The 26809-nt window shown below is 42.1% G+C and overlaps 1 protein-coding gene across 1 annotated transcript in view; it reads right to left on the bottom strand.

Moving 5' to 3' along the window:
• Nucleotides 1–538: 538 nt before the first annotated feature.
• LOC147350351 (chondroitin sulfate proteoglycan 4-like) overlaps nucleotides 539–26809 on the bottom strand; it is a 74457-nt gene continuing 48186 nt past the window's right edge. Inside the window, exons 8-10 of the mRNA XM_086362585.1 lie at nucleotides 23003–23175; nucleotides 6956–7139; nucleotides 539–6317 (exon numbers count right to left, since the gene is read on the bottom strand). Of these exons, the coding sequence (XP_086218711.1) occupies nucleotides 4270–6317; nucleotides 6956–7139; nucleotides 23003–23175 (2405 nt within the window). The 3' untranslated portion in view covers nucleotides 539–4269. The remainder of the gene's footprint in view (nucleotides 6318–6955; nucleotides 7140–23002; nucleotides 23176–26809) is intronic.

Below are 26809 nucleotides of genomic sequence, written 5' to 3' on the forward strand. Positions count from 1 at the left end.
GGGTTGCAAAAAGTTGGACGCGATTGAGTGACTAACACTTTCACTTTTCTGAAAGGTTAGAATCTGCCAAAGCCTCCAGATAAGGAAAAATATTAGACCCTCCACTCCCAGTCCACCTCAGAGAAAATATACCTTCTCTTAAGCAAAATTAGCCACTCTTCTGATACTAACCCTTAGTATCCACTTATTAAATCACCACTTGTTAAAATGAAAGTGAAAGTTGCTCAGTCGCTTCCGACTCTTTGCAATCCCAAGGACTGTAGCCTGCCAGGCTCCTTTGCCCATGGAATTATCCAGGCCAGAACACTGGAGTGGGTAGCCATTCCTTTCTCCAGGGGATCTCCCAACCCAGGGATCAAACTTAGGTCTCCTGCATTGCAGGCGGATTATTTACCATCTGAGCCACCAGGGAAGCCCAGTCCCTTGTTAAGAAGCATTGAATTCATCATGACAGAATTGAGACTATGCAGTTATAGTACTGCATATGGGAGAAACCTTTTCGGACTGATTTAATACTAAACAAGGCTTTGCCAAAATGTTTCATTTCATGTTTTATTTGAGCCAGCACCAAATGATAGGCATTGTTTCCTTTTAATTGAACCCATATGCAAATCGGTAGAATACTCCAGATCCTCTGGAAGAAATCTTTCCAAGCTCTATTTGAATTACTTGATTTATGACTGAGTCTTGACATCTGGATCTCACACGGATGTTCTTATTCTAGCAGGCACACTCACAAACAATATGAATTATCATTTTAAAGCAGCTGTGTGTGTCTTATTCCAAAATGGACACCAAGTTTGTTTGGAGTTGCAGAGTTAACAGGAAAAAGAGGAGGGAAATCAGGCTTTTTTGTTTGGTTTGGCTGGTAGTCCTAGCTCCAGAGACTTTATGGCTGAAGCAAGGAAGAGGCCAACATAGTCATAGAGCCAAGTATGTCCAGCTCTTCCACAAAGAACAGGTATTCTCCTTCCCAGTCAAAGGAGAGCAAAGGCTCACTTACTGTATGCAAAGATGCTCCTTGGCCTTCTCTTTCTATGTACAAACTCAAGCACACATTGCCATTCTGCTTCTGCTGAGTGTCTGACTACTTAGAACAGACCTAAGAACAATCCTATGTTGTACAGTGATCAAACCAACCTTGGATTATGACTCTCATTCCTCCTTTTTTCTAAAGGGATCAAGTACAAAAAACACTTGGGAGGTCTATATAAAATTCAGGAATCCAGAAACTGCAGGAGAGAATCACTTTTGGGAGAAGAGCAGAGAAATCTAGTAGAGGATGAAATGATTAGATAGCATCTCTGACTCAGTGGACATGAATATGAACAAACTCTGGGAGACAGTGGAGGAAAGAGGAGCCTGGTGTGCTGCAGTACATGGGGTCACAAAGAGGTGGACATGACTTAGTGTCTGAACAACAACAACAAAGAGAAGCCTAGTTCAGCAGCAGTTGTCCATGGCCAGGGATGGTGGCAAAAGCTGTCTGTGGCATACATCTAAGGATCTAAGACAGGGTAGTTGTCTCTAGGCCTACATATGTTATGGTGGTGGTGGTTTAGTTGCTAAGTTGTGTCCAACTCTTGAGACCCCATGGACCATAGCCAGCCAGGCTCCTCCGTCCATGGGATTCTCCAGGCAAGAATACTGGAGTGGGTTGCCATTTCCTTCTCCAGGGAATCTTCCCAACCCAGGAATCGAACCCAGGTCTCCTGCATTGCAGGCAGATTCTTCACCAAGTGAGCTACAAGGGAAGCCCCTACATATGCTATACTTCCATTTATTCTGTAGTTTGTGAAATCTGCTTCCACAAGAACAGTTAAAATTGGGTTGGGAGAGAAAAGCAACCTAGAAGAGCAGAAAAGGGAGAAGGTAAGGAAAAAGCCTTTTCTATACGGAACACTTTAGGGGCATCAGACTTTTGGGGACACTCTGACCTCATCTTTACCTTTGTAAATATCCTCCCCCCTCCCCCCTTTTCTCTCTTTTTCTCCTGATGTGTTCCACCTGTTAGTACAAGGAAGCTTTTTTCCTTAGACAAAAGATTATAAAGAAATGAGTCTGGTCAAGTTTTGTTTGGTTTTTAATATTCTCTTTAAAAATGTTCATGTTTGCCTTTAGCCTATCACAATTTCAAACACACTATGGAATTTTTACCCTTCCATTCCATTTTTAGAATACAGTTTTTGCCTAGACTTGGTAATGGATCTATTAATCCTTCACTGGATATAAAGGAGAACTCCACATTTATGACTTTAACCAGGGTTCTCAACTTGGCATTACTGACTTTTGAGGCCAGAAAATTCTTGTACAACGTTGGATATTTAGCAGCATCCTTGGCCTATGCTCGCTGGATGCCATCAGCACCAGCTGTAAAATCCAAAAATGTTTCCTGATATTGCCAAATGTCTCTTAGGAAGAAATTCCTCCCCCCCACCCTAGAAACACTGGCTTTAAGAAAATCATTAAAATATGAAAAGGAGATATTAGATACCAATTTGAAAACTCAAAATCTTCATTTCCCAAGTATTTCAATATTTCAATACTTGAAAACTTTTTTAGTAGATTTTATTCATTGCCTGTCTTATGGCCATTTCCCAGCCCTCTGTAATTACATGGTGGGCTGATTCATTGATCTTTTCTTAAAATTTTTTCGGCCCTGCTGAATGGCTTGTGGAATCTCAGTTACCCCAACCAGGGACTGAACTAGGGCCATTGCAGTGAATGCACTGAATCCTTACCACTAGACTACCAGAGAACTCCTGGATTCACTGATCTCTGAGCTGGCAGAATCCTGTCCCAGCTCCGGAAGAGACGCCAATCATGCAAATCCCCTTTCCCTTTGCCAGTGGTTGGTCAAGGGATGGGAAACATGTAGCTCGGTTCTAGACAATAAGAGATAAAAGTGGGGGAAATGCTTGGGAAGGCCTCAAGATTTTAAAAAATATCAGCAAATAACAATAAATAAGATCCTCTCTAGAAAAAGTCTTTCGGCCATCTCTCCTTTTCACCCACTAGGATTTTTGCCTTTGAGTGGGGCTATATTACTTGGAGCTTCAGCAGCTATCTCACAGCCACAAGGAACTAAATAAAAGGCTGAAATGCCAATAGCTTGAGGAAGGTAAAGTAGAAAGAACAAAAGAGCTTCAGTCCTCGATGATGTCTTTGAACTGCTGAACTGGCCTTGGAATATCCACCTTAGGCTGCCTGTTAGTTGAAATAATTCAAAATTTTTATTGCTTAGCTAAACCAACAATCGGCACACTACAGTCTGTGGGTCACATCCAGGAACTAAGAATTGTTCTTACAGTTTTAAAAGGTTGTTAAAAAATAAAAATAAACACCCATATGTGATCCACAAAACCAAAATATTTTTACAATATGGCCCTGCACAGAACAAGTTCGCCAGTCCCCAACCTAAATCCCACTCATAGCAGATGTCTGATGATTTGCTACCCAAAGCATTTCTAACTAATAGAAGTATTGATGTATCCATTTTATAGCTGTGGAAACTGAAGCTGGGTTGGCCAATTGTAGGCTCGACTAGGCAAGTCAAATACAAATTTGCCATTATTTCAATTCATTGTAAAGTTAAGCCAAACTGAGGCATCACAAAAGCATTAAACCTATTCCTTAGGGCTTCAAATAATGTTTGTACAACAGGTTTGATGTTACAAATCAGAATAGACAAGGCCTCTTGATTAAACATAATGTGTTCAATGAATACCTTCAAAAGGGGCCAGACTGTCCCACTATCTAGAGCACCAAGGCATTTCCTGCATTAGGAAATCAAAGCTGGAGACTCCAAGGAGGAAAAGTCATTACAGAAAAACACCAGAAACAAACTCACAGATACGATCAATTCCCTCTTCTACTTGCTGACACAGTTCCTTCACTTCCTCACTGACTCACTCAGAGAGTGAATCTTCAAGGAAAAACATTCAAAGCCTTCCTCCACTAACTATAGCTCCTGTGTTAATCTGCAGTCAGGTCAGCACGTTCTGTCATGTAAACAGTGACAAAATCTTAAGCACACTCAGAGCACTGGGTCTAGAAGAAGGCACACAAAACTTGTGGACACCCCCTAAGGTGAGTGTTGCACAAAAGTTACAGTGAGCACCTGCCAGCATCTAACCATGGAGCTGAAACTGAGCACCAAGGGGTGGCAGAGCCAGGCTTTTCTCGGTTGATCCAACCAGCATTTCTCTGCCTTGGTATCCCAGGACCTGGCACACAGCAGGCGGTCAGTGAGGAATGAGCGCCCTGAGTCTACACCCAGTACTGCTTGTGCTTTAGTGCTGGGTTGGTTTGTCTGCAGAGCTTGACCATGTCAGGATCCAAATTCATCCATGTCTCCCATGGAGCACATCTTTCTGCTGGCTCGGAAGCTGGAGACTTCTCCATGCGTTCACATGGTGGGGCCCTGAAAAGACTGACTGGAGCACTGCCGGAGCTTCTTGGGAGAGGTGTCACTGTGACGGTGGGAACCGTTGGGCTCCTCTCTGGCCTAGGACCTGCGGTTGTGGGTTCTAGGTTGATCTGGGGCTTAATAAGAGGTGTTGCCTTGTCTGCCTTCCGGCCCAGCAGCCAGACACACGAGGCCACCACGGTTACTATTAGCAGGAAGAGCACCACTGACAGTGGCATGATGACCATCAGAGGGTGACTGCTCTCCCTGGTCTGGGTAGGGGCCCCAGGGCTGGCTCTGGTGGCATCTGGTGACCAAATGACTCTGGTGGGAGAAGCCATGACATCCAGAGTGGGCTCTTCACCACTGTGTCGTCCCCAGGGAGCTGCTTCCGGCCATCTGGTCTGGGTCAGCTTCCCCAGAGTTCCTGTCTGTGTTGTGGGTTCTGAGGAAACCACAGGCTTTTCCTGAGAAACACCGATAGTCACAAGGTTATCAGTGACTAAGAAGGAAACATTGGGGGTAAAAGTCTGCGAAAAAAAGGGGTCAGGTGGCACTATGGTGAAGGGGAGACACCCTGTCGCTGGTTGGACGTGGTCTGCCCTGAGCAGAAACGTGAAAGAGTCACTGAGGCTGTTGGGGCCCGTTAGATTGGCATGCGGCTCAAGAATCAGCAGTCCTTGGTCAATATCCCTCTGAGTGAACAGAGTAGCATCTTCCAAGGCAGTGTCCCAGCCTGCTCTTCGTACAAGTCTGCTGTGGACAGGGGGTTCTGTCACTTCAAATGTGGGATCACTGTTAGTCCTGTTAGCAAGCTCAGTAGCATCAAGGTCCTTTCTTGTCAGCTGATGGGCCACTCTGTTGGCAACTGTCAGGCCTGACGACACCCGCAGTAACGGCTGCACTCTGATGCCCAGTGTTTGTCCTGTCAGGTTGCTTTCTGAGGTAAACAGTGAGAACTGTAGCTGGTCCTCTGAGGCAGTGAGGTTTGTCATGTGGTAAGACAGCTTTCCTAAATTCAGATCTTCCTGTCCAAAACTGACGACCTCCTGATCTTCAATGAGCAGATGACCATGCTGGAGGGGCCGCATAACCTTGTAAGTGACGTGGGGGCTCCTCCCATTGGTCACTGCTGACAGGTGAGCGCCAGTGACGGTGACACTTGTCTGGCCTTGTGGAAAAAGAAGGTCAGTGAGGTTCACAAGGGTGATGGAGACGGGGATGACATCCAGGTGGAAGAGCTTATAGAGTGGGCGGTGCTGGCCATCGCTGACACTGAAGTAAAACGCCCCAGAGGATGGGCTTCCATCGTGTACGAACCACACCTGAGAGTTATCAATGTCGGCTTGTGTGAAGTGGTGAACGGGTACATGCGGATGGTGCGCCATTGCCAAAAAGCCATTATTAGGATCACGGATGACCACATACCTGACCTCTTCTGGAGGACTGTCTAGATCTTCCACTTTCAGGTTTTCAGGTCCTAAAACCAACCTATTGCCCTGCAGAACTTGCAGTCGAAGCCCTTTTGTCTTTAATTCCGGTGCTTGGTCATTTATAGGAGTGATGGTGATGTTAAACATCTCTTCATGAAAGTCGGCCTCTGGCTTCATGGTGGACTTGCTCTTTTCATTGGGCCAAACAGCAAAGGTAAAGTTATCAGCCAGTGATTCAGAGTCATCGTGAAGGTATGTGACTCCAAATGTATTAATTATATATTGAGAGAAATTGGGTTTTCTCTTGGTAATATTTCTCTCTCCAACCATAAGAGTTCCATGGTGAGGAAGAGATGTAACTTGGAACCAAATTTCGTATAAAGAACGCTGAGATTTGGGCAATTTAAGTAAGAGATTGGACGCATCTAACTTAGATTGGTCAATGAGAACTTTGTCTCCCTCCTTGACAACAGCTCCTGTTAAAAACACATGTAAAGAACAAAGTGGCATTTCATTAGAACTTTCAAATGATCTCACATTTGCCTGTCCCAGTGGATGATCCAAAACACCTTAGTATCTGAATTAGCATTGCTACCCAAGGCATACTAAAAAAATTAATTTTAAATACACACGCCCACTCTATGAAGTCAGTATTTCAAGTAAGAGAGTTTTAAACCTTGAGATTCATTTATAACAAGTCCATCTCCTAACTTTCCCACTACTGGACTTTCTCTTACCATAGAAACAGGTATAGCTTTCAGTATCTCTTTCTTTTCAAGAATTTACCCTTTTTGTTATGTTCATTTTCCATCAACAGTTTTCAGTCGTGGGCATGGTGAGGTCCCCGTTTGGAAGTACAAATAGGAATTCTTGAAAGCTAATTTTCCATTCTTTCCCCACTGAAACTATTAAGGCTCAGGAGAGGAAAAAGCAGAGGCCCAGAGAAAAAGCATACATAAAGAAATAACACATTTCATAGACATAAAAGTTTTATTTCAAAGATTGATATCATGGCATTGATGATTAAAAAGGGAAAGATTTATTCCCCAAATGTCCCTGTTCTAATAAGTGGAGATAAGGTATTGACTTTATCAGTAGGATAAGGTGGAATTACCTGTATTTGCAAGCAGACGACTCTGCCGGCCAGGTTCGTTAATTTCATACGAAATAGTTATATGAAACTCCTCAGGGCCTAGAGCTGCTGGCGGGGAGGACACTGTGAACGTGAAAGAGTCTTCCGCGGTCCAGCCCATGTTTTCCCAGTCCATATGCTGGTATGATATCAGCTGTTCACTCACCTGGCCAGATATTAAGAAAAATCAGCCCCTGATTTCAGGGATCATATGAGAATAAACATATATCCCAATTGGAAGAGATATATGTTTTTTCATGGTTTATTCATCCTCAGAGTATTACACATTTCCATGCAAATTTAGGAACGTTAAAAGTGTGGTAACATATTTGTCAAACCTAGGTGATTCTATTACCAAAAGAGAAAGAAAAGCACATTGATTTTGAGATGACTGATGCCTGCGGTATCTATATTATAGCAAGTTTATAATGAACCTTTACTTCCATGTCAGCATCATAACTACCAACTCCCAACCAATCTTGCTTCATATGTATTCCTACTTTTCTGCCCAACAGATTATTTTGAAGCATAACACAGACATCAAGTAATTTCATCTGTAAATGCTCTAGTAAGTATTAGTAAAAGATTTTTTTTTTCAAATATTCAGTTACCACCCATATGGCATCATTTAATATGGTCCTCTGGTACCTATAGTTCTTACGTATTTGCAGTTATATCTAGAGCTTTAATAAGAATCAGGTTCAATTTTGCAGTAAGAATGTTTTACATGTATATTTCCTCTTGCATTGCATCACAAAGCAAAATAATGTCGGGCTTCTTCTCTTTTGGATATGTTAAGATTGATAGGTGGCTTCAAGTGTTGCCAGACTGATCCAACTATCTTTAAGCTCCCCATAAGTCTATCAACTAACAGTTTTACGTGCTCATTGATGCACCTGCCTAAACTCATTATTTTCATGGGTTTCCCCAGTGGCTCAGACTGTAAAGAATCCACCCGCAATGCAGGAGACTCAGGTTCGATCCCTAGGTCAGGAAGAACCTCAGGCGAAGGGAATGGCTACCCACTCCAGTATTCTTGTATGGGGAATCCCATGGACAGAGGAGCCTGGCAGGCTACACAATCCATGGGGTCAAAAAGAGTCAGACACAACTGAGAAACTAAGCACATTATTTTCACAGTGACAAAACACTGATATTATTCATCATTCCTTCTTCATTCTTATTTGGAATTCTTCTATAAAAAACTTTCTCTTATCAGCTAGTTGGCTGCACTGATATACAGTACAGGCAGGACAAACAGGATAAGTGTTTTATTCTTTTCCTTGTAATATCATTTTCAGAAGAATGAGTCCCTTGGCTCCAATCTCCAAACACTGACCACTGGTTTTGTTTTATTTGCTTGAGAATCATCATTAATTCATGAATTTTAATATATGGTGTATATCATTCTCTTGCAAGTATAACTCCTACTGATTTTTAAGTTTTCCCATCTTGCTTGAGATAGTTTTCAAGATTTAACCAAAGTCCTTAATGTCTGTGACCTATCACTGTCCTTTTTTTGAAAAGCTTTTTATTTTATATTGGAGTATAGCCAATTATCAATGTTGTGATAGTTTCCGGTGGACAGCAAACTCAATCATACATATACACGTATCCATTCTCTTCCAAACTCCCCTCCCATCCAGGCTGTCACATAACACTATCAAGGTCCTTTTTATATCAATTGATGGAGATGGTCCCAACCCAGTATCTTGTTGATACAACTGCCTAAACTCATTATTTTCATGGGTTTACCATGAAAATACCATGCGAGCAGCCCTTCCTCCAACAACAGTGACTATAACCAAGAAGGGAAGGCTAGAGATAAAATATGCAACCCTGAATTCCTAGAGGTCACATCTTTTTCTGACCTGCTATCTATTACAATATCTGAACTTACAGGTAGGTTCTGCCAAAGTACTTGACTGTCCATGTCAAAAGTTCTGAGGATAAACTATCATATAATTTACAGAGAAATCTTCAACAGTCAGTATTTGGAAATATGGTCTTCCATATCCGTGGGTTCCACACCCAAAGATTCAACCAACCATGGATCAAAAACATTTGGAAAAAAAATTCCATAGAGTTCCAAAAATCAAAATTGTTATGTGTTACATACTGGCCATGATTTATAAGGCATTTATATTGTATTAAGTATTGTAAGTAATCTAGAAATGATTTAAAGTATATAGAAGAATATGTGCAGGTTATATGCAAATACAATTCCATTTTATATATGGCACTTGAGCATTCTTAGATTTTAGTATCTGCAGTGGTGGGGGATCGGAGAAGGCAATGGCACCCCACTCCAGTACTCTTGCCTGGAAAATCCCATGGGTGGAGGAGCCTGGTAGGCTGCAGTCCATGGGGTCGCTAAGAGTTGCATACAACTGAGCGACTTCACTTTGACTTTTCACTTTCCTGCATTGGAGAAGGAAATGGCAACCCACTCCAGTGTTCTTGCCTGGAGAATCCCAGGGACGGGGGAGCCTGGTAGGCTGCCATTTATGGGGTCACACAGAGTCGGATACGACTGAAGTGACTTAGCAGCAGTGGTGGGGGATATAGGGAGGGATGGTCCTGGAACTAAAATCCTACAGATGTGTAAGAATGACTGTAATGTATTAATTAACAGAGGTGTGGTAATGCATTGCTTTGACTCTCTGCTCATGACAGTGGGTGTATCTAGAACCAGAAAGGCTTTTGGCTAGTGAATTTCATGGAATAAAAGATCTGTGTTCCCAGAGTGGCCAAAACTGCTGATGAGGATTTTTTTGTTTCTCATCCTATTCAAGGATAAAGCAAGTAAGTGCTGTCACTTGGGGATTTTAAGTAGGGAGAAGAAAATATCATCTCTCAACATTTCCTAATTAAAAAAACAAGGTGACTCATGAGAAATTGGACTTTCTCCAAAGATAGTAATTTCTGCTACTAACTAGTAACTGAATACCCTATTAGTTCCTGGGGAATAAGTCAGTTTTATTTAGTAGATCTACCATTTCTATTCCTAGTTTAAGATTTATGACAAAAGGTTAGTTATCAATATATTCCTCCTCCTAGAAGCAGGTGACTGTGCCATGGATTTTAGACCAGAGGATGGTTTCTGAAATGTTTCCATTCTGCTTGAGAAGTATAATATTATAAGGCAAACAAGATCCAGTTTCTTAATATGAAAATTAACAGACTATTAACCAGGAGGAAGGTTTTTGTGGATATGGGTCATTCATGGCCACTGTTTCTTTGGTATGAGTGAAAGTCAGCTTCCCTAAAAAACATATAACAAATTGTTAGAATAATCTAAGATCTTTTGATGTCTATTGTAAGGAAAATGATTTTCCCAAGGAAAGAATGGTTTTCATAGATGGGAAGAATAGACATGAAGGTCAGAAATCTTCTGAAAGAAGTAACTGGCAAAGAGTCTTAAACATAGTTCTGTATTTCAGGTGCCTAATGTAGGAGAGGTCTGTTCTGAGTTCTGTTTTTGAAAGGCATTTTAAGAGTAAGAAATTGTAGATAACAAAGTGACATTTTACACTGGAGAGAGAGAGAGAATGGAATTAGATTCATCTTGAGTGTGTGAGCTTCCAAGACCCGAGAACAGGTAACTGAAAGGGCTGAGCTAGAAGTCAAAGGAAGTGAGGGCACCTGTGGAATGTCAACTTGCCAGTCATGCCTTGAAAGAGGATAAGAGGGTTGAGGTGATGTTTAGAAAACAACTTTGGCTTCACCAGCTTTAAAAGTCAGGTTCTAAGGGGTGTGTGTGTGTGAGCTGGTGTATTTGTGAGAGTGCCTGTGTGTGTGTGCATGCTGAGAGAGGGCCAGGAAAGGAAGAATAAGATCAAGACCTTATGAGAAAAAGTGCAGGGTCAACCTGAGGAGAGAAGGTTCTCAGAGAAGATTAGGAATTACTTGTTATCTCAAATAGAAAGCAGCCTTAGGAACAACTTCCAACAGCTCTGCATATTTCCACTGTGTTAAATATAGACAGATAAGCCACTTAGCAAAGTACCTGGGCTCTGGGATTAAGGGGAGGGGAAAGGGGTGTTTTTGTTTCCTATGGATTTAGATTAGCCCAGATATTTTCTCTTTTACAATCTTTCTGGTATGTCATTAGAAACTGAATGGTGTATAATTTCAATACAGAAAGAAAAATAGAAAATCAGAAAAGTCAGGGTTTCCCTGGTGGCTCAGTAGTAAAGAATCCGCCTGCCAATGCAGGAGACACAGGTTCCATCCCTGATCCCGGAACATTCCACATGCTACGGAACAACTAAGCCCGTGTGCCACAACTACTGAGCCTGTGCTCTAGAGCCCTTGAGCCCAACTACGAAGCCCAAGCGTCCCAGCTACTGAAGCCTGCGCACCTTAGAGCCCATGCGCTGCAGCAAGGGAAGCCACCGCAGTGAGAAGCCCGTGCTCCACAACTAGAGAGCAGCCCCGCCTGCCGCAACTAGAGAAAGCCCACACAGCAATGAAGCCCCAACACAGACAAAACTAAATTACAGGCACCATTGTTTTAAAAGAGAAAAGAAAACTCACCATCTGGCAACCAACTAGTAATAAACGCTTCAGGTAAGAATCCTAAAATGACTGCTGAAACTAGTGAGCTAAATTATGATGAGAAACAGGATATTTAGATGGTTCCAAAGCATCTCCTCATAGACACTTACTAATTTTCCCTTCACAGTTGAGAAACCTGAAAAACAGCACCTGACCAAGTGATGAAAGAAAATATCATCAGGGACAGGGCAAAGCGGGCGCCGGGCAGGACACTCTGGGAAGAACCCGGCTTCTCTTGTGGCGCTCTTGCCCCAGACAAGAGGAAACATCAGATAAAACCAAACTGAGGGACTTCCTACAAATAACTGGCCTGTTGGCCACAGAAAACAGCAAGGTCACAAAAGTCAACATGACTGTGGAATGGATCCAGATTAAAGGCGACTAAAGGCTCCTGACACCTATTTGCTACGTTTTGTGCTGTGGGTTTTCCCCTCTGCCATAGAGCACATTCACTGAAACAACTTGTCAAATCTGAGTAAGGTCTATAGATTATAAAACAGCATTACTGTTCATTTCATGTTGTTGAAAATTAAACTGTGGTTATATAAGAGAACGGCCTCTTGTTTTTAGGAACTATACAGAGCTAAAAATAAATGTACTAAATATAGAGGTAAATAAATACAAATATGTTACTAAATATAGTGGTAAGGGGGGCATCATGTCTGTAACTGGTTCTCAAAACTCTCAAAATATCAAAAGTGTGTGTGTGTGTGTGTGTGTATAGGGAGAATGATAAAGGCAGTTAAAAGGCAGTTAAATGCTAACATTTGGTGAATGTGGATGAACAGTATAAGAGAATTCTGTATTCTATTGTGATTTTTTTCTGAGTCTGAAATTATTTCAAAATAAAAAGCTAATATAACAATTTAAAAAAGTAAATCCTGGGGTGTTTTACTATATCAGCTTCAAGAAGGGATCAACAGTGCCTTTTCTCTGTTGACACCGTTTATGTAGAATGGGGCATGTGCCTTGGCACTCTGAAATCAACAAAAGGTTGTAGACTATCCCAGCATGCACCCCACCTCCAAACTGGTCCATTTCTCTAGGACTTTACTGAGGTTGTATTCCTCTCCGAATGGGTGGATATGTGGCTCCAAATCCTAGACCTTCTCAGAGTAGTGCTTTTACTAGAAGGGACACTAAGATAATACCCTTTGGATCTCTGAAATCTAAACATTCTGGATCTCATAGCCTTGATTCCTACAGAACCACAAAGAAAAACATTTATCAGAGACCAAAGAGACAGATTTGGCTGTAAGAAGGCTAGGGATTCTATTGGTTTTTGTGTGATGAGTTAAAGTTTGCAGCTGAGAGGCTCCTGAGATGCTCAAAGAAGTTGGAATTTCAATAACTCCTCTCCCTCCCCGCAGTGACAGGGCTAGCTGGGAGCAGAGCGGGGGCCAGAACCCAGATGTCCAGGCTTATAGATAAGAGCTCTTTCTTTAGAGCCATATTACTGGCAACTTTTTGCCCCCAACTACTTGAACCATTAACTCTCTTCCTCCAAGAAGGAAAAGGATGTTCACTAATATAAAAATGGAACCACAGGAATGTAGTAAAATATGAACCCTGGATTGATCAGCCGCTGTGAGGTACTTAGTTACTCAGTTGTGTCTGACTCTGCAACCCCATGGAGTATAGCCCATCAGGCTCCTCTGTCCATGGGATTTCCCAGGTAAGAATATTGGAGTGGGTTGCCATTCCCTTCTCCAGGGGATCTTCCTGACCCAGGGATCTCCTGTGTCTCCTGCATTGGCAGGAAGATTCTTTACACTGAGCCACCGGGGAAGCCAGATTGATCAGACCCAAAGTCAAATATAAATATTACCAACTGCCAGCTCTGTGTCTTTTATGCAAGTCATTTAATCTCACTGAGCATCCATTTATGCATTAAAATACAGAATCATATCTGACTTGCAGATATGCATTTGACCTAATTGGTCTTTTGCCATATCAATGTTCAAAATGGCGGGCTTTGGGCATTTCTAGGGCTTTCAAGAAAGGATCTAAGCCCTAACTAAACAATTCCTTACAGATGGAAGGCTATATTCATTTTTTATAGTGAATCATGGCATGAGAATATTAAGCAATCAGAAAGTTCTAAAATATGCCTAAATAAATAAATATTTTCTCATAAAACAAAGGAAATTGTAGGCTGGAATTCTGGCACATATTTTGGAAGCTCACTTTCCGTTGCTTTGTAAATAAACATTAGCTCACCATTCTATGGGCTTCCCAGGTGGTGGTAGTGGTAAAGATTGAACCTGCTGATGCAGAAAACATAGGAGACATGGGTTCAGCCCTTGAGTCGGGAAGATCCCCTGGAGGAGGAAATGGCAAGCCACTCCAGTATTCTTGCCTGGAGAATCCCATGGACAGAGGATCTTGGTGGGCTACAGTCCGTGGAGTTGCTAAGAGTCGGACACAACTGAAGAGACTTGGCATGCAAGCATGCACCATTCTACACTTGGTGATTCAGTAAATATTTGTTTAACAAACAGATACACTACTTACAAAGTGTTTTACAAATTTTAATTATAAAGTGTACATTTATATCATGAAGCAGTAGAAATAAGGCAATCCAAGACATCTTACCCATTTATTTAATAAAAACACATTGACAGTACCTAACTTTAATTGTGCCCTAAATATATGCCAGGCATTCTGTTTGGCTCATATGTAACTCATTTTATTTTTATTTTAGGAGGGATTGTTATATTCATTTGACAGATTAAAAAAACAACTGAGGCTCAGAAAATTTAAATAATTCACTAGCCAACAGGTATAAGAACTCAGTTTTTAATTCAGTCTTGTGTGACTCCAGAGTTCATTGTACCTATGTGTGGAAAGCTCAGTGTGTGCTAAGTCACTTCGGTCATGTCTGACTCTGAGATCCCACGGACTGAAGCCCGGCAGGCTCCTCTGTACACAGGAGTCTCCAGGCAAGAATACTGGAGTGGGGGTTGCCATTTCCCCCTCCAGGGGATTTTCTGATTCAGGGATCAAACCCCATCTCTTTCCTCTCCTGCATTGTCAGGTGGGTTCTTTACCACTAGTACCACTCGGGAAGCCCAGAAAGCTCAGTGGCACTATAGTAAGCCAGAAATTCACAAGTTAGGCTCTCTAACCCTAAGGAATTCAGGAATGTTGAAAGTGAATTGGTAGGTATGATTAGGGCAGACAAGTGCCATTTTGGTCTGGCCTGTCTAGGACACAGTCAGTAATCTCACCAAAAAATCTCTATCTTGGGCAGATATTTGTAAGGAAAGGACACTACAGGAATCCAAACAGTTCAAAAAGATTAAATCTCCAAGGTTCCATGTAGGTTAATAAAAAGTCCTAAAGGCTAAGACTGGGAAAACAACAAGCTCCTGTGCTCCTGAAGGATGATCTCAGAGAAATGACTCCTTTTTGTGAGCCCTTTCTTGTTTCCACCAGGACTGGGACCAACATGCCTGCAGTGAACAGCTAGTTGGGCATAGCTGTTCAAAGGTTCCCAGAAGAGGTCAGAAGTCTGGGGCAGCTCAGGATGAACCAGCTTAGAGGGTGCCCAGGTATCAGGCATGTGTAAGTCCCAGGCATGACTCTCCTTACTGGAAATGGATAGAAGAGGCATTTTAGGAAACTTAAGTTCCTAAATGGTGATATCTGGAAATCTCCAGCTAGAAACGGGCAACTGAAAACCAGGCCCAAACAATTATCCATGCTCCTCTATACTCTACATAAAAAATATTACAACAAAAAGCTCTTCATGGGAGCCTAGCAATATATCCATCTACAGCCCTACCTGACAGAGAGGTCCAAATCCACATTTATATGGAAGCAGACTTGCTTCTTTTAAAAAAAAGCAGACTCTTTTTTTCTGGAGAAGGGAATGGCTACCCACTCCAGTATTCTTGCCTGGAGAATTCTTTGGACAGAGGAGCCTGATGGGCTACAGTCCATGGAGTCGCAAATAGTTGGACACAACTGAGCGACTAACACTTTCAGACACAGATTTGGGCTTCCCAGATGGCACTTGTGGTAAAGAACCCACCTACCAATGCAGGAGATGTAAGAGACTTGGGTTTGATCCCTGGGTTGGGAAGATCCTCTGGAGAAGGGCATGGCAACCCACTCCAGCCTGGGAAATCCCATGGACAGAGGAGCCTGGTGGGCTACGGTCCATGGGGCTGCAGAGCCAGACACGGCTGAAGTGACTCAGCACACACGCACAGACGTAGATTTTCATGGGCCTTATACCATTACAAGCATGGAGTCCTTTAATAAAACTACCAAGTGAGATCGTATGGGACACCTCGCTTTTATTCTATATGAACATACTAGGCTAAAAACACCCACCAAAAATATCAGGGCCAAATCTCTTGAACCTGTGAGTGTTACCTTCTATGGCAAAGACTTTGCAGATGTGACTAAGTCAATCTTCCTAAGACGGGAAGGGTATCCTGGATTATTCAGGTGGGCTCGAACTGCAATCACATGAATAAGAGGGATGCAGAGGGCTAAAAGATACAGACAGAAGAGGAGAAGGCAATGTGACCACGAAGACAGAAATTAGAGAGATGCGGCCACATACCAGGAAAGGCTGGCAGCCACCAGGAGCAGGAAGACAGGAGTGGAAGAAGTTCTCCCCTAGTGCCTCCAGAGAGAGCATAGCCCTGCCACTGCCTTGACTTCAGTCCAGTGAAATGGAGTTCCAACTTCTGGCCTCCAGAACTATGAGACAGTAAATTTCTGCTGTTTTAAGCCACCAAGTCTGAGGTCATTTATTACAGCAGCTTTAGGAAGTTAATAAAAGGAGAAAAGCTCAACCATGCTCACTGAAATGGGAATTAGTTCTCTCTGCTTTTTTGGTTATTCAAAGCCAGCTTCAAGTTTGAACAATGAATAGGTGGCTAAATGACAATGCAATACAATAATTTCCATGCATGCAAAAATATGCTAGCACATAATTCAGTGAACTGCAAGGGCCAAATCAAAATTGCTAAAACAAGAAACTGGAAAATGTTCAAAATGTCTACTGAGTCTAGTTGCCATTAAGCTTGTCACTGAAGAGACCCCAAGAAAGCAGGGGTCAGGGTGGGGCAAGAGTGATCACTAACACAAAGAAGCTTATCCTTCCCTGCACAGAAAATAAAAGAGCCAAAGTTTAACCATCCCATTACAGTCTCCATTAAGTTATAATAAATTAGCTTCTCTCCTATGGGAAATGCGTTCACAATGTCTTAAAATGTACACGCTGATTTCAGAGTCTAGAAGGGGTTATTAGACAAAACTCATAACCCAGAATCGATTGTATCATTTTCTAAATGTGGACCTGGAATCCTGTATCTGTGCTGAAGCAGCAGGCAGAGATGAAGATGGATGATCTACCCATAACAGCATAATGGCTGAAACGCAATTACTGGGCTTTATGGAAAAGAAAAAAGGCCAGGCGTCATAAACCTCAAAACCAGAACACTTTGCTTTTTAATGATTTCAAATTATCTAAACAAGCACTGGAATGAAAATCACTCAATTAGCCTTGTGCTCTACTAGTCAGAGAATTCTTTAGAGAATTCAATTCTTACTTTGTACATTCTTTGAAATGAACAATAATTTCTCTACGTTTGTAGAAAGGTTTTATTTCATTTTAAAATTTGATGATTCACCTTCTCTGTGTATTTGTATGTTTAATTCTTCAGGATGTAAGATTTTCAGCACAAATTTTTGTGGTTTAGCTATTCGCTCTTGGGCAGTTGTAAAATTACGCAGGTGAAAAACAAGAATGTTACTGTTTATCTTGGTAGGTTGATATGGTATGGTTTGAAAATCATTAATTTATTCCAGGATAAGAAAGTATTTTGAGCTATTAACTAACAAATGTTTTCCCCACAATTACTCTTCCAAAGGGTGATATTAAGCAAGAAATGTCTTGATTTCTTTCATTAGCTGTAACCATCCAGAGCCATTAATTTAAATGGTCATTTTTGTTTATCTATCAAAAGCCAGACAGGGTATAGGTTTTACATGCAAATGATACAGTGTTTCTGCCTCCCCTAGCTGAGTGGTAGAGAGCTGGAAAGAATTTATCCTTTAAGGTAAAGGTGTGAAAAAAGACTCAGCCACCACCTGTCTGAAGCCCTCTCCCCATTGGACCCTTGGCAGGTTATGGGCTAGAACTAACTCTTGAAATTAGAAAAAACTAATCTAAAAAGTCAAAAGGCAACTGAAGCCATTATATTACATGAACATGGCTGAACAGCTCTGAGCTCCTTTTATAATGAAAATTGTTTCCTCTGTAACATCTCTTCTCACCAACCAGATTGAAGAGGACTAATCAAAGCACACAATAAGTGTTCAGTTAAGGTCCTTGTTCAATAATTTCAGGGAAAAGGTTTTAACCATAGTCGCTACCTCCAAAACCTATCCCACCCTCTTTTTTACTTTTTCTGGAGCTGCTGGGGAGGAAACTGAACCATCATAAAATGGCTGAGAATTTGACCAAGGTCCTGTATGACAGAGCCCATAAAACTATTGATTTTATGAAGGGATTCATAATCTATTTGCATGTGAAGAAGAAGACAGGATCTGAAAAGAAGAAAGTCAGGGAGGTAAACAGTAAGTTTCCTTCTCTTCCCAAGTCACAAATCAAAATGTGCATTTTTGAACACACAAGCTAAACAGAATTGGAACGCCTTCACCTAAACACCAATTGCAGTGGATTTTTTGATGATGCTCTACTCTTTTTCAGTACTAATTTTCTTTGTTTTGATGTCAGGACCTTTTTTATTTTTATATTTTTTTAGCTTTTTATTTTATATTGGAGTATAACTGGTTAACAATGTTGTGATAGCTTCAGGGGGACAGCAAAGGGACTCCACCATACATATCTCAATATTAATGTTCTGCTCTAATGTTTCCTAATTTTATTTTTACAATAAGCATGTGTTACATAAAAACTCAAAAAACCCACACACACTGAAAGAGCCAGAGTTAGCATTTGGGTTTATATTCTTGCAGAGTTTCCTTTGCACATTCTCCTCTCCTCCATAAGTACTGATGCTCTTTGTGACTAAAGAAGCGGAAGGGGAGTCAGGGTATTTTGATGAAATTTATTCACAGAAGCTTACAAACTTAGCCAAACACATCCTGCAAAAAACACCAGGTTTGTTCAGCCGCTCCCAGCTTCTCTGGTGAGACCTTCCACCGGGTCCTCCTTGCCCTGACCCTCTGGGGTGGGATCCTTGGCGCTGCCCCAGCCTCAGGCCTCAGTCTGCCTCCAGCCTGTGCTCTGCCCAAGGATGCAGTGCTGCTGGATCCAGACAGGAAGCCCCTGACATGGTCCCCAGCCTCCTCTTCTCGTCATCGCTCAGGGAAATGTGTTCCAGAACACCAGGGACTCTTCCACAAAGGGAATCAGTGAGTGGGCGACAGGATGAAGCAAACGCCACTTTCCTCTCACGGCCTCATTTCCATTCATGGGATCACCACAGCCCATTAGGGGAGATGTAGCAGCCAACTCCAGTGTCCCAGAAAATGGCCTGCCCCATGAAAGTAGTCCTTTGGCTACCAGAGGAAAGAACTTCTCACATTTTCAAGGACAAAAGGAGAATCACAACAGCCTTAGCTACTATTTATTTAGCATCTGCTACATGTGGGGCAGTGTGCTAAACATTTTGTATTTACTTTCTTGTGTTAATTCATTATAAACTCTAAGAGGAAAGTATGGACTAGCAGATAGGAGCATGACCTATAATCGAGACCCTGAGTTCCAATCCTGACTCTGACACTTGTGAACTGCGTAGCTGCGGGCAAGTGGCTTAACTTCCCTGTGCTTTAGGATCCCAGCCTGCAAAGCAATATAATTAGTAATATAAAAGAAATCTGTGAAACTGCTGCACTCAATATGTCAGCAAATTTGGAAAACTCAGCAGTGGCCACAGGACTAGAAAAGTTCAGCTTTCATTCCAATCCCAAAGAAGGACAATGCCAAAGAATGTTCAAACTACCACACAGTTGTGCTCATTTCACATGCTAGGAAGTAATGCTCAAAATCCTTCAAGCTAGGCTTCAGCAGTATGTGAACCAAGAATATCCAGATATACAAGCTGGGTTTAGAAAAGGCACAAGAACCACAGATCAAATTGCCAACACTTGTGGGATCATGGAGAAAGCAAGGGAATTCCAGAAAAACATCTACTTCTTCATTGACTATGCTAAAGCCTTTAACTGTGAGGATCACAACAGACTGTGGAAAACTCTAAAAGAGATGAGAGTACCAGACCACCTTACCTGCCTCCTGAGAAACCTGTATGTGGGTCAAGAAGCAACAATTAGAACTGGATATGAAACAACGGATTGGTTCAAAATTGGAAAAGGAGTATGTCAAGGCTTTATGTTATCACCCTGATTATTTAACTTCTATGCAGAGTACATCATACAAAATGCCAGGCTGGATAAATCATAAGCTGGAATCAAGATTTCCAGGAGAAATATCAACAACCTCAGATATGCAGGTGATACCACTCTTATGGCAGAAAGTGAAGAGGAACTAAAGAGCTTCTTGATGAGGGTGAAAGAGGAAAGTGAAAAAGCTGGCTTGAAACTCAACATTCAAAAGACCTAAGTCAAGGCAGACAGTCCCATTACTTCATGGCAAATAGAAGGGGGAAAAGGGGAAGCATTGACAGATTTTATTTTCTTGAGCTCCAAAATCACTGCGGACAGCGACTGCAGTCTCGAAATTAAAAGACGCTTGTTCCTCTGAAGAATAGCTATGACAAACCAAGATAGCATATTAAAAAGCAGAGACTTCACTTTGCAGACAAAGGTCCATCTAGTCAAAGCTATGGTTTTTCCAGTAGGCACATACAGATGTGAGAGTTCGACCATAAAGAAAGCTGAGTGCCAAAGAATTGATGCTTTCAAATTGTGGTGCTGGAGAAGACTCTTGAGAGTCCCTTGGACAGCAAGGAGACCAAACCAGTCAATCCTAAAGGAAATCAACCCTGAATATTCATTGGAAGGATTGTTGCTGAAGCTGAAGCTCCAATTCTTTGTTTGGGCACCTGATGCAAAGAGCTGACTCATTGGAAAAGACTCTGATGCTGGGAAAGATTGAAGGCAAAAGGAGAAGGGAGCGACAGAGAATGAGATGGTTAGATAGCATCATTGACTCAATGGACATGAATTTAAGCACACTCTGGGAGATAGTAAAGGTTAGGGAGGCCTGGTGTGCTGCAGCCGCAAAGAGGGGTTGCAGAGTCAGACAAGACTGAGCAACTGAACAATAACACAACTCAGCAGAAAGCTGAGAAAGTTGCCATTCTAATGGCATCCTGGGACATAGGGAATGTTCAAAATGGTTTCAACTGTCATTACTACTATTTCCCCCCATTTTACAGATGAGGAAACTAAGGATTAAAAGATACATTATAACTCACAGAGTTAATCCAGGTCTTCCCACTTCAGAGGCCAAGGCTGTGTCCTCAGTCATAAGTGGTCAGTAGTGGCTCAAGGAGCAGCAAGAAGGCACCCGATTCCTACATGATATGCTCTGTCCACACTCTTATACTGAAGACAGGGAGTATGGGCTGCTGTGCTGAATTCCCACAGACTCTAAAAGTATCTTAGATGCTGTTTTGGGGAAATAGGAATCATCCCAACCGGGAGTTACCTGCATAAAGGCCTGATGCCTGGTACACAACAGAAGGGTCTCCCCATTGTCCTCTGATTCAAAGCACTGGGCAAAGGCCACACTGGCATGTTGGGTGCATGCTCTGGAGAGGAAAGGGCTGTGTGGAGAAGAGGGATGTTCTGCTGGTCCATTCAAGGAGAACACACCTTTCTCTCTGACCACACCTGACTTGTGACGTTGCCCAGGCTGTGCGTCCACACTGCAGCCTGGCCCTGCCTCCACGAGGACCACCAGCTGGGTCTAACACCCCTCATCCCGACACCACTGTGCAGGTGCTTTCCAGCCCTGAGCCCCACGGTAACACACCACCCACAGACAAATACCTGTCACTGATGATACAAACAGCTGCCACTGATGATACCAATCAATCAAGACTTTTTCTGCCCTACTAGTTGGCCTTCTGGGCTTCCCTGGTGGCTCAGACGGTAAAGAATCTCCTCAATGCAGGAGATCTGGGTTTGATCCCTGGGAAGATCCCCAGGAAAAGGGAATGGCAACCCACTCCAGTATTCTTGCCTGGAAAATTCCATGGACAGAGGAGCCGGGTGGGTTACAGTCCATGCGGTTGCAAAAAAGTTGGACATGACTGAGCATGCACGCACTCCAATCTAAATTATTATATATTTGCAATGAAAGCAGTGGAAATTAAAGCTTGAAATGATCACCATCAAAAAATAATTTTTTAAAGAACTAGGGCTAGAGTCAAGGCATCTTAATAGGACTGTCATCATTCTTGCTAGTATTCAAAATACTAGCAAAAAAAAACTAGGCAAGTTTTGATGCCTTTGGGCGCATTAAAAGTTCCCCCTCACAATGTAGTTTTCATCCTTAATTTCTTTTTTCCTTCCTCCAGAGTACAACTGTGAACTAGAGAATTTATACCTCCTCTTTTCAATGTCCCTTTCAGAACTTCTGCTAACCTTATGATCTGTTCCCTTCAATGCATCCCAGACAAAAGCAATTGCAAAGCAAAAGCTAAATTCAATTCTGCTACATCACACTGGAGAAAAATGGCTCAACAGTTAAAGGCAGATTTGTGGTTCACTCTGGCTATTTCCTCTAAACTTGACAAGACTTTTTTATTCCTTAGTCATGTAAAGCTACAGCCAGATCAGCTACCATATCCCTGTTCCCATTGTTTAAGAATGGAAAAAGAAAGTTGAATGACGTGCAACAGTTATATTCAAGAAGACAATTTGGAAACAAAGATTTTTAGAAAATGAAATCACACATAAGCAGTCAGATTCCTAGGTTGCAAAAGTAAAAAAAAAAAAAAAATCAAATGACTTGAAGGCTTATACATTTAAATAAAAAGGCACCTACATAGATGCTGGTGGTAAGAAGTTGGAAACAGATGGCTCTGGGTGCAGATTAAATACACACACACATTTTATACACATACATATTTACATGCATACATACAACTGTAATATATGAAATTACGTATATCAGTTCATATATTAAGCATAAATGTACACAGACATATCCTGCAGGATTTATTCTTGTAACTCTGCTTTGGGTTCCCTTTAAATTCATCTTTAGTGATAAAAGGATTCCCTCTTATTTATTAGACACGAGGTTTGAATTTGCTTGGTGTTTTCCGCCAGTTGTGTTTTATCCTGTGTTCACCACAGTGTCCAGTTTTAAGACCAGCACAGCTGGAATGAGTACCTGCCTGGGCAAAGGGGCACCTCTGCTTGACTTTAACAGGATGAGGACCAGCAGCGAGGGGCCCGCTTTGCACAGACACCGAGCCCAGTCCAGCTGCCCATAAGTACATCAGGACTCACCAGATTCTGCGTAAACACGGAAACGTCCTCCGTGCTGTTGTCAGAATTGACACGTAGCAGCCTCCCGAGTCTAGGGGAACGTATGACGGTAAAGGTTATAGTTCTGTTTCCTGCACTGTCCACATCGTTGGTCACAGCTCGCAGGTCACGAGATGAAAGGGGCTTCACGGAACCTAAGTGAAGATTAAAACATGCATGTAGAGCATATGAAGGCTATGGTTAATGACTTTTAAAGACCCCTGGGAACTGGAAAACGCGTAGTTATGTACAGGAGACTAGCTAACTTTAACTTGAAATCGGGCTATGAGGAGCTAGTGATCCATGAGGCATCTGTTTGTGGATGTGCTTTGCTACTAGGGCTGGAGATGAAAGGAAAATCCCACGAAAAGACCCCCTCAGCCCCCACAGTCCTGTGTGTCTAACTGATCTCAAGAGAAAGAAGCCATGGCCAGGTGAGTGGCACCCAGCTCAGCTCTGGGCACAGGAAGGGGGAGTCGACGTTGTGCATGGACAGAACAGGAGACAGCCCCCTCCCCGGGAGGACAGGCCCATCCTGGCCTGATGGCGGCTGTAGGTGCTCCATGGAGTGTCCATCTGTGGACACCTGAGGGAGAGGCTGGCTCTGGAACAAATGTGAGAGGTCCCAAAGGACCCCCAGACATGCACGCTGCATGGATAACATGGGGAGGGAAGAGCCTGTGTGGATATCATGGGAAGAAGAACCAGTGTGAGAGGTCAGTGTGCCAATGTGACCTCATTGATAATCAATGGCCAGAGAGACTGGGGGACATGCAGGTTAGAGCAGTGCTTCTCACATGCTCCGTACTGAAGGATCAGTGTTTCCCCCTAAATCCACTGTGGGCCAATAATTTTATAAAACACAATAAAACATTGCAACAATGTCAAATTGCTATAAAATTTTCTAAACACCTCCTTTCACTTTCCATTCTAATCACTTTACAGAGCAGAAGGACCACAGCTTGAGGAATACAGGGCTGAAGTACATATCCCTTCACTTTGCACGGGATTAGGGAGTAATCCCAACCTGATAGGATGGCAGATCTGAGAGAGATTCATGCAGTCCACCTGGCCCAGAATTTCACCTTCTCTCTTCTGTTTTAGCCCTCGCTAAAGGGCCTTAGCATCAGGTCTTGCACAGGGGCCTTGCACTAGCTCTTGGAGTAGGCACTCGATAAATTGTTTAACTAAGCCTCCTAAGTGACATCCACTGTGCTTTCATTACTCAGCCATTATAGCCCTGGAGAGTGAGGGCCACCAACTGCAGTATTTAAACCATGTTAGGTGCTTAAAGGCAAGACCTTGACTATAGCTAATACATGGGGAAAGCCAGCTTTCAGTAAGATTTTCAAACATGCAAGGAATGTTCTAAGGCTTTAATTAACTAAGGTTCCCTTTAAAATAGCAGACAACAAAACAAAAAATAAACAAAATTTCCTCCACTCAGCAAAGAAAACCATCAACAAGATGAAAAGGCAACCTGTGGAATGGGAGAAAATACTTGCAAACCACATCTCTGATAAAGGGTTAATATCCAAAATATACAAGGATCTATACAACTTAGTAGAAAAATCCCCAAATAACCCAATTTTAAAATGGGCAAATGACTTAAATAGACATTTTTCCCAAGAAGACTTACAAATAGGCAACAGGTACAAGGAAAGGTGTTCATCAATGCTAACCATCAGGGAAATGCAAGTCAAAACCACAATAAGATATCACCTCATACCTGTCAGGATGCCCATTAACAAAAAGACATGAAGTCACAAATGCTAGTGAGGGATGTGGAGAAAAGAGAACAGAACCCTTGTGCACGGCTGATGGGAATGTAAATTGATGCAGTCACCATGGAAAACAGTACAGAGTTTCCTTAAGAAATTAAAAGTAGAACTACCATATGATCCAGAAACCCCACCTCTGGGTATGCATTCAAAGGAAACAAATTCATTATCTCAAAGGAAAATCTGTACTCCCATGTTTGTTGCAGCATTATTCAAAATAGTCAAGGTATAGAGACAACTTAAATGTCAATCAGTGGATGAATAGATCAAAAAAATGTTGTAAAATGTGATATATATACACATACATACATATATATATACACACACACACACATATATACACACACACACATACACATACACTGTGCTGTGCTTAGTTGCTCAGTCATGTCTGACTCTGCGACCTTATGGACTGTAGCCTACCAGGCTCCTCTGTCCATGGGGATTCTCCAGGCAAGAATGCTGGAGTAGGTTGCCACGCTTTCCTCCAAGGGATCTTCCCAACCCAAGGATTCAACTCAGGTCTCCCATATTGCAAGTGGATTCTTTATTATCTGAGTCACCAGGGAAGCCCAGTTATAATTTGTATGCCCTGCCTAATTTGAAAAGTCAATCTTTAACTCATTTTATTTATTTATTTATTTTATTTTTAAACTTTACAATATTGTATTAGTTTTGCCAAATATGGAAATGAATCCGCCACAGGTATACCTGTGTTCCCCATCCTGAACCCTCCTCCCTCCTCCCTCCCCATACCCTCCCTCTGGGTCGTCCCAGTGCACCAGCCCCAAGCATCCAGTATCGTGCATCGAACCTGGACTGGCGACTCGTTTCATACATGATATTATACATGTTTCAATGCCATTCTCCCAAATCTCCCCACCCTCTCCCTCTCCCACAGAGTCCATAAGACTGATCTATACATCAGTGTCTCTTTTGCTGTCTCGTACACAGGGTTATTGTTACCATCTTTCTAAATTCCATATATATACATTAGTATACTGTATTGGTGTTTTTCTTTCTGGCTTACTTCACTCTGTATAATAGGCTCCAGTTTCATCCACCTCATTAGAACTGATTCAAATGTTTTCTTTTTAATGGCTGAGTAATACTCCATTGTGTATATGTACCACAGCTTTCTTATCCATTCATCTGCTGATGGGCATCTAGGTTGCTTCCATGTCCTGGCTATTATAAACAGTGCTGTGATGAACATTGGGGTACACGTGTCTCTTTCCCTTCTGGTTTCCTCAGTGTGTATGCCCAGCAGTGGGATTGCTGGATCATAAGGCAGTTCTATTTCCAGTTTTTTAAGGAATCTCCACACTGTTCTCCATGGTGGCTGTACTAGTTTGCATTCCCACCAACAGTGTAAGAGGGTTCCCTTTTCTCCACACCCTCTCCAGCATTTATTGCTTGTAGACTTTTGGATCACAGCCATTCTGACTGGCGTGAAATGGTACCTCATAGTGGTTTTGATTTGCATTTCTCTGATAATGAGTGATGTTGAGCATCTTTTCATGTGTTTGTTAGCCATCTGTATGTCTTCTTTGGAGAAATGTCTATTTAGTTCTTTGGCCCATTTTTTGATTGGGTCATTTATTTTTCTGGAGTTGAGCTGTAGGAGTTGCTTGTATATTTTTGAGATTAGTTGTTTGTCAGTTGCTTCATTTGCTATTATTTTCTCCCATTCTGAAGGCTGCCTTTTCACCTTGCTAATAGTTTCCTTTGTTGTGCAGAAGCTTTTAAGTTTAATTAGGTCCCATTTGTTTATTTTTGCTTTTATTTCCAATATTCTGGGAGGTGGGTCATAGAGGATCCTGCTGTGATGTATGTCGGAGAGTGTTTTGCCTATGTTCTCCTCTAGGAGTTTTATGGTTTCTGGTCTTACGTTGAGATCTTTAATCCATTTTGAGTTTATTTTTGTGTATGGTGTTAGAAAGTGTTCTAGTTTCATTCTTTTACAAATGGTTGACCAGTCTTCCCAGCACCACTTGTTAAAGAGATT

Source organism: Bos grunniens, chromosome 20 (genome assembly GCF_055505025.1).
Source record: "Bos grunniens cultivar Pamir isolate PY7600 chromosome 20, Bosgru_T2T1.0, whole genome shotgun sequence".
Lineage (NCBI taxonomy): Eukaryota > Metazoa > Chordata > Mammalia > Artiodactyla > Bovidae > Bos > Bos grunniens.